The sequence below is a fragment of the Salmo trutta genome, chromosome 33 (assembly GCF_901001165.1).
Source record: "Salmo trutta chromosome 33, fSalTru1.1, whole genome shotgun sequence".
In the NCBI taxonomy this organism is placed as follows: Eukaryota; Metazoa; Chordata; class Actinopteri; order Salmoniformes; family Salmonidae; genus Salmo; species Salmo trutta.
Genome location: NC_042989.1, coordinates 37,174,484 through 37,182,713, shown reverse-complemented (window position 1 = coordinate 37,182,713; position 8,230 = coordinate 37,174,484). Strand labels below are relative to the sequence as shown.

The window sequence follows — 8,230 nt, the reverse complement described above, 5'->3', positions numbered from 1 at the left end:
AGCTATGATCCCTTATTGATGTCACTTGTTAAATCTACTGCAATCAGTGCAGATGAAGGGGAGTGTCGTGTGTATTGTTAGGTATTACTGCACTGTTGTGTATGTGACCAATACAATTTGATATTGTGATGGCATGTTTCAGTGAATACAGTGTTTCATGTTGTGATGGCACGTTTCAGTGAAACTTGACGTCACGTACACAGAATTAAATGCAGGTACATTCAGCTTGAGATCATAGTAACAATCTCCCTTCACTTAGAGTTTAATATAATTGACAGCATGGTATAACAACATACCAGTGAAAAATAATTGTGTCGAGGCAATATTAATCACAATGCATAGCAACAGGCATCCAGGGCACAGTTCTCTGCAGTACGAAGCAACAAAAAAAAAACTCACTTCTCTTTGCTTTCACACTGCCCTTGCCTTTTGCTAGTTCACTTCACCTTTTTTGAGGTCCAAGTCCACTTTGCGTTCACATTGGAGGGAGTGAAAGGTTGACATACTTTATCACACGGTTATGCCCACCATGACTTCACTAATATCCCAAAGTTTCCTGGCCACCTCTTGGTCCGTAGCCTTGGGCAGAAGTTTCTGCTCCTGGCAGTCAGCAAAGCACTTCCCCTGGACGTCCTCCACGTCGGGCGAGCAGGCCAGGTAGACAGAGGTCTGCGCCCCCTCCTCTGGGCTCTTGAAGAAGGCCCTGGATGCCAGCTCCCACAGGGGCTTGGCTAGGAGGGGGATATTGACATGCCTCCCCAGGTTAGTCCTCACTATGCCCGGGGTCAATGCATTGACTGTCACCCCCGTCCCCTCGAGGCGGCGGGCCAGCTCGCAGGTAAAGAGGAGGTTGGCTAGCTTGCTTCGGCCATAGGCAAAGGCCTTGTCATAGCACCGTTCGCTACTCAGGTCGTCAAAGTTGATCTCGCCGTACTTGTAGAGTTTGGAGGAGACCACAACCACACGGCTGGGCGCAGAGCGCTTCAGGAGGTCCAGGAGGAGGTGGGTGAGGAGGAAGTGGCCGAGGTGGTTCACCCCGAACTGCATCTCGAAGCCATCCTCCGTAATGGTATAAGGGCACTGGTAGATCCCTGCATTGTTGATCAGCACATCAATCCTGGGCTCTTCCTGTTGGAAAACATACAAATAAAAATAAGATTGGTTATAAGCTTTAATAATGCTCCATGTTGCTGTAATGTCATGTTTATGACGTGTTTATAGATGGGTTTATGTTTTATTACAGTGGTTCCCAACCTGGGGTACTAGGACCCTGGGGGTACTTGGCCTATCCACAGGGGGTATTTGAAAAGACTCATGAGACCATAGGCCTACTGGTAAAATGTACTTCAGGGGTATTCAGTTGGTTGTACAGTAACCGAAAAAGGTTGGGAACCACTGCTTTATTTAATAGGTACAGTTAAAAGTAAGTTAGCTATTTAGGACATGAGTGCATGTGCAATAAGCCCCGGATTTGACAAATGACAAAACTCTTCCAAAAGGTTTATTTGGCTGTCCCCGTAGGAGAACCCTTCTTGCCTTTTTGGGTTCTCTCTGTGGAAGGGTTTTTACATGGAGCTAAACGATTTCTACCTTGAACCAAAAAAAATGTTTTATTCACCTATGGAGACAGTCAAAAAAAAGTATAATAATAATTTTAGGTTCTAGATAGAAAAAAAAGGTGCCAAGAGTGTAAAGTGGACTAGTATGATGCAAATTTTATTATACAGTGAAATGGTACATGTTATGACAGTTCTAATTCCCTCTGCAACAGTTGTATTGCTAGCTAGCAAGCCGTTTTACCCCTTCCTCTTCGGGCAAACAAGTTAGCTTGTAGCTATTAAAAATGTCACAGAGTCAGACCATAAATGTTCCATCTGGCTAATAGGCGTTATTAGGTAGATCTCCCCTGTGGCTCAGTTGGTAGAGCATGGTGTTTGCAGCGCCAGCATGGTGTGTGCAACGCCAGGGTTGTGGGTTCGATCCCCACGGGGGCCAGAAAATTAAAAAAATAAAAAGAAATGCATGAAAAGAAATGTATGAAAAATGTATGCATTCACTACTGTAAGTCGCTCTGGATAAGAGCGTCTGCTAAATGACTAAAATGTAATGTAAAATGTAACGTTAAGCATAGCACAGATAAAACAAATTTGACTAAGCTAACATATGGAATTGTTTTAAGATGGTCATACCAATAATCATTTAGCTATTTGATTTTGAATTTTAGGCCCACTTTAGGTATGAGAAAATACTTAAAAAATATTTGATAAAATATAGAAATTTGTCCTTTACTGCTATAGCTCATAGAAATGCATTGAATAACACATTCATAAATGGCAAAAAAGACAGTAAAATAAAATGATCAAGTTGGTGTCCAGCACAAAGTTCTGCATGTCATCATGACACTCACCTGTCTCAATCGATGAGAGAAGATTTGAAATAGACAAGATGGCGGCGTACACATTGTTGGACGACACAACCATAGTAGGCCTGATTACCAACAATGACGAGACAGCCTACAGGGAGGAGGTGAGGGCCCTGGTGGAGTGGTGCCTGGAAAATAACCGTCAACAAAATGAAGGAGAAGATCGTGGACTTCAGGAAAAAGTAGAGGGAGCACGCCCCTATCCACATTGACGGAACCGCAGCGAAGGTGGAAAGCTTCAAGTTCCTACACATCACTGACAATCTGAAATGGTCCACCCACACAGACAGTATGGTGAAGGCGGCGCAACAGCGCCTCTTCAACCTCAGGAGGCTGAAGAAATTTGGCTTGGCATCTAAAACCCTCACAAACTTTTACAGATGCACAATTAACCTACAGCACCCGATATAACAGGGAGGCCAAAAAGATCATCAAGGACATCAACCACCCGAGCCACGGCCTGTTCACCCCGCTATCATCCAGAAGACGAGGTCAATACAGGTGCCTCAAAGCTGGGACCGAGAGACTGAAAAAAAACAACTTCTATTTCAAGGCTATCAGACTTTTAAAATAGCCATCTCCAGCCAGCTACCACCCAGTTACTCAACCCTACACCATCGAGGCTGCCACCCTATAGACATGGAATCACTGGTCACTTTAATAATGGAACACTAGCCACTTTAAATAACGTTTACATAGGAAATTAGTAAAGCACTATGTATATACTGTATTCTATTCTACTGTATTTTAGTCAATGCCACGCCGACATTGCTCGTCCTAATATTGATATATTTCTTAATTACATTCTTCTACTTTTAGATTTGTGTGTATTGTTGTGAAATGTTAGATATTACTGCACTGTTGGAGCTGGGAACACAAGCATGTCGCTACACACGCAATAACATCTGCTAAATACAGTACCAGTCAAAAGTTGTACATTGTGGAATGATAGTGAAGACATCAAAACTATGAAATAACAAATATGGAATCATGTAGTAACCAAAAAAAAAGTGTTAAAAAACAAATCTAAATATAATTTAGATTCTTCAAAGTAGCCACCCTTTGCCTTGATGACAGCTTTACACACTCTTGGCATAATCTCAACCAGCTTCACCTGGAATGCTTTATCAACAGTCTTGAAGGGAGTTTCCACATATGCTGAGCACTTGTTGGCTGCTTTTCCTTCACTATGCGGTCCAACTCATCCCAAACGGTTGAGGTCGGGTGATTGTGGAGGCCAGGTCATCTGATGCAGCACTCCATCACTCTCCTTCTTGGTCAAATAGCCCTTACACAGCCTGGAAGTGTGTTGGGTCATTGTCCTGTTGAAAAACAAATGATAGTTCCACTAAGCCCAAAACAAATGGGATGGCGTATCGCTGCAGAATGCTGTGGTAGACATGCTGGTTAAGTGTGCCTTGAATTCGAAATAAATCACTTAGTGTCACCAGCAAAGCACCCCCACACCTCCTCCTCCATGCTTCACGGTGGGAACCATACATGCAGAGATCATCCGTTCACCTACTCTGCGTCTCACAAAGACACTGCGGTTGAAACCAAACATCTCAAATTTGGACTCATCAGACCAAAAGGACAGATTTCTAACGGTCTAATGTCCATTGTTTGTGTTTCTTGGCCCAAGCAAGTCTATTCTTCTTATTTGGTGTCCTTTAGTAGTGGTTTCTTTGAAGCAATTCGACCATGAAGGCCTGATTCACGCAGTCTCCTCTGAACAGTTGATGTTGAGATGTGTCTATTACTTGGAACTCTGAAGCATTTATTTGGGCTGCAATTTCTGAGGCTGGTAACTGTAATGAACGTATCCTCTGCAGGAGAGGTAACTCAGGGTCTTCCTTTCCTGTGGCGGTCCTCATGAGAGCCAGTTTCATCATAGTGCTTGATGGTTTTTGCAACTGCACTTGAAGAAACTTTTCTGACTGACCTTCATGCCTTAAAGTAATGATGGACTGTCTTTTCTCTTTGCTTATTTGAGCTGTTCTTGCCATAATATGGACTTGGTCTTTTACCTAATAGGGCTTCCTTCTGTGTACCACCCCTACCTTGTCACAACACAACCGATTGGCTCAAACGCATTAAGGAAATAAATTCCACATATTAACTTTTAACAAGGCACACCTGTTAATTGAAATGCATTCCAGGTGACTACCTCATGAAGCTGGTTGAGAGAATGCCAAGAGTGTGCAAAGCTGTCATCGAGGAAAAGGGTGGATACTTTTCAAAACGAACCCCCTGCAAATAGACATGGACGTTTATTAGATATGTGTTGTCTTCCAAGTCTGTTATTTAGGAATTATCGCCAATTAATGGTTGGTCGAAAATGATCTGTGCAGCGCTTAACATTACTTACCTAATAACGCCTATCAGCCAGCTGCAACAATAATGGTATGACTAGGTGACATTTGTAATAGCTAGTTAGCTAACAGCTTTTATTTGTTTACATGTAGCTGCCAGCTTTTGGGCTAAAAGCAAAATAGTTGTGCAAGAAAAGCAGAGCCATATAACGTTAGTTAACAGGCTACAGTGCTATGACGTTACAGTGCTACGCAAGCTATCTACATATGCAGTATCAATCCTGGCTGGCTAACTAGCTAAATTAGTAACTACGTATCCTATGCTAAAAACAGTTAGCTAGTTTGACCAGATCTCATCTCACGTCTAAATTGACAGATTACCTTGATGATGTCTTCGCAGAAACTGTGCACGGATTTCAGTGATGCGAGATCCAGGCACTTGATTAGTAGTTCTCCCGAATCTGGACCAGTCTCCAGTCGTATCTCCTGCGCTGCTTCCTCAGTCCTCTTCATGTCTCTGCAAGCCATGATTACACGACCTCCGCGCCTCAGTAGTTCAACTGTTGTGGCTTTGGCTATGCCACTGTTGGCACCAGTCACTATTATAGTTTTTCCACGCATAGTTTGGAAGGATACAGTCAAAGACAGTACAATATAAAGATAGGCTAAAACTGCTTCTCCAACAAACAAACAAACAAAAATCCCGATGACACTTGTACAGGCGACGTTGGCGAGCAAAACTCATGCGTAGAAGCAAGTCATCCGGTCTCCTATCTATCCCATGTGCAGGCCGTCAAATCAAAACCCTTACTTCGATATATAGTTGTTTTTTTGTTGTTGACTGAAATAAAAACTTGTAACTTTCACGAGGTTGGAGTTATAACATGTTCAACTACATAAGTCATTGGCTCCAATCTAGGTTGTGTCTTTAGCTTTCGAGAAAATTAACAATTAAGGAAGCATTTTTCACTTCTCTCATTGACTTCTCCAACCCTAATGCCCTGCCTGGTCTGTTAAGGAAGCGTTCCAGGAAATATCGCGATGTTGCGCCCGTGGATATAGAAAACGTTATACAGTTCCTAATCGATGACTGCAATAATACCTTTATCACGAAGAGAAGAGAAACTAACCTCTGTGGAACTCCATAACAGCTGGACTATAAACACTACATTACCCAGAATGCGAAGCAAACGTCAAGCAGTGGTGCACGAAAAGTCCCTCTTTCAAAATAAAAGTCAGCAATCAAATCAATATATTTGTCACATAAACGTGTTTAGCAAATGTTATTGAGGGTGTAGCGAAATACTTGTGTTTCTAGCTCCAACAGTGCAGTAATATCTAACAAGCAATATCTAAAACATTTCACAACAATACACACAAATCTAATGGAAAGGAATGGAATTAAGAATATATAACTATTTGGATGAGTAACGTCAGAGCGACATAGACTAAGATACAGTAGCAGAGGATAGAATACAGTATATACATATGAGATGAGTAATGCAAAATATGTAAACATTAGTAAAGTGACTAGTGTTCCATTATTAAGTTGGCCAGTGACTTCTGTGTTAAAGATGGCTATTTAGAGGCGAAAGAAACGCACACCTATTTAGGCGAGGTGCTGGCTAGCGGAGTAGAACACCTATTTAGGCGAGGTGCTGGCTAGCGGAGTAGAACACCTGTTTAGGCGAGGTGCTGGCTAGCGGAGTAGAACACCTGTTTAAGCGAGGTGCTGGCTAGCGGAGTAGAACACCTGTTTAGGCGAGGTGCTGGCTAGCGGAGTAGAACACCTGTTTAGGCGAGGTGCTGGCTAGCGGAGTAGAACACCTGTTTAGGCGAGGTGCTGGCTAGCGGAGTAGAACACCTATTTAGGCGAGGTGCTGGTTAGCGGAGTAGAACACCTATTTAGGCGAGGTGCTGGCTAGCGGAGTAGAACACCTATTTAGGCGAGGTGCTGGCTAGCGGAGTGGAACACTTAAAAAAATAATGGAGAGCCACACACTCCAGGATCTCAGATGCAAAAATAAATATAAATATTTAAAATATTTATATTTACAAACATTTACAATAGCAAAATCACAATAATCACAAGAATGGCTTCAGATCAAAGTCTACGTTGAGACCAAAAGGAGCAAGGGTCTTTAAATTAAAGTTCCAAGCAGCCTCTCGTTTTAACAATAAATTCTCAAGGTCACCCCCTCTCTTAGGGAGGGTGACATGTTCGATGCCAATATAACGTATAGACGAAATCGAGTGGTTTTCTTCCAAAAAGTGGGCCGCAAATGTCAGTCGAGTTTTTGCACCTAATGGTGCTACGATGCTCCGCGATACGTACTTTTAATTTGCGCTTTGTTTAACCCACATCATTTTTACCACAAGGACAAGTTATAAGATAAATAACTGCCTTAGTGGAGCACGTGATAACACCTTTGATTGGGATCTGTTTCCCTGTTTGGGGGTGTTTGAAGGATCTACATTTATAAGTGCCATTGCATTGAGCACAGCCATTACACTTGTAGTTTCCATCCAGTAGGGGCGCAAATACACGTTGTGCAGGGATATCTTGGGGTGGTAAACTCTGATTTACAGAAATGGTCCACACCATGATTTACCACCCCAAGATATCCCTGCACAACGTGTATTTGCTTTGATGGACCTGTACTGACCTCTCCTTCTGGATGATAGTGGAGTGAACAGGCAGTGGCTCGAGTGGTTGATTGTCCATGATGATCTTTTTGGCCTTCCTGTGCCATTGGTTGCTGTAGGTGTCCTGGTAGTTTGACCCCAGTGTTGCGTTAGGCAGACCGCACCACCCTCTGGAGTGCCCTGTGGTTGCGGGCGGTGCAGTTGCTGTACCAGGTGGTGATACAGCCCAACAAGATGCTCTCAATTGTGCATCTGTAAACGTTTGTGAGGGTTTTAGGCGCCAAGCCTAAGAGGCGCTGTTGCCTTCACCACACTGTCTGTGTGGACCATTTCTGTTTGTCAGTGATGTGTACACCAAGGAACTTGAAGCTTTCCACCTGGGGAGGGGGGGAAGGGGGGGGGGCTTTCTATGCTGTTTCCTGAAGTCCACGATCAGCTGCTTTGTTTTGTTGACGTTGGGTGAGATGTTATTTTCCTTGCACCACACTCCCAGGGCCCTTACCTCCTCCCTGTAGGCTGTATCCTCATTGTTGGTAATATGGCCTACTACTGTTGCGTCGTCTGCAAACTTGATGATTGAGGCGTGCAAGGCCACGCAGTCATGGGTGAACAGGGAGTACAGGAGGGGGCTGAGCACGTATCCTTGTGGGGCCCCAGTGTTGAGAATCAGCAAAGTGGTGGTGGTGTTTCCTACCTTCACCACCTGGGGCGGCTCGTCAGGAAGTCCAGGACCCAGTTGCACAGGGCAGGAATCAGACCCAGGGCCTTGAGCTTAATGATGAGCTTGGAGGGTACTATGGTGTTGAATGCTGAGTTATCCTCTATGAACAGCATTCTTACATAGGTATTC

General features: G+C 43.6%; 1 protein-coding gene across 1 annotated transcript; it reads right to left on the bottom strand.

Moving 5' to 3' along the window:
- Positions 1-226: 226 nt before the first annotated feature.
- On the bottom strand, positions 227-5,893 carry rdh14a (retinol dehydrogenase 14a). The gene is made up of 2 exons (XM_029730815.1): positions 5,116-5,893; positions 227-1,128 (listed from the first exon to the last, which is right to left on the bottom strand). Exons 1-2 carry the CDS (start codon positions 5,353-5,355, stop codon positions 511-513), a joined length of 858 nt encoding a protein of 285 aa, XP_029586675.1. The 5' UTR covers positions 5,356-5,893; the 3' UTR covers positions 227-510.
- Between the last annotated feature and the right edge of the window lie 2,337 nt (positions 5,894-8,230).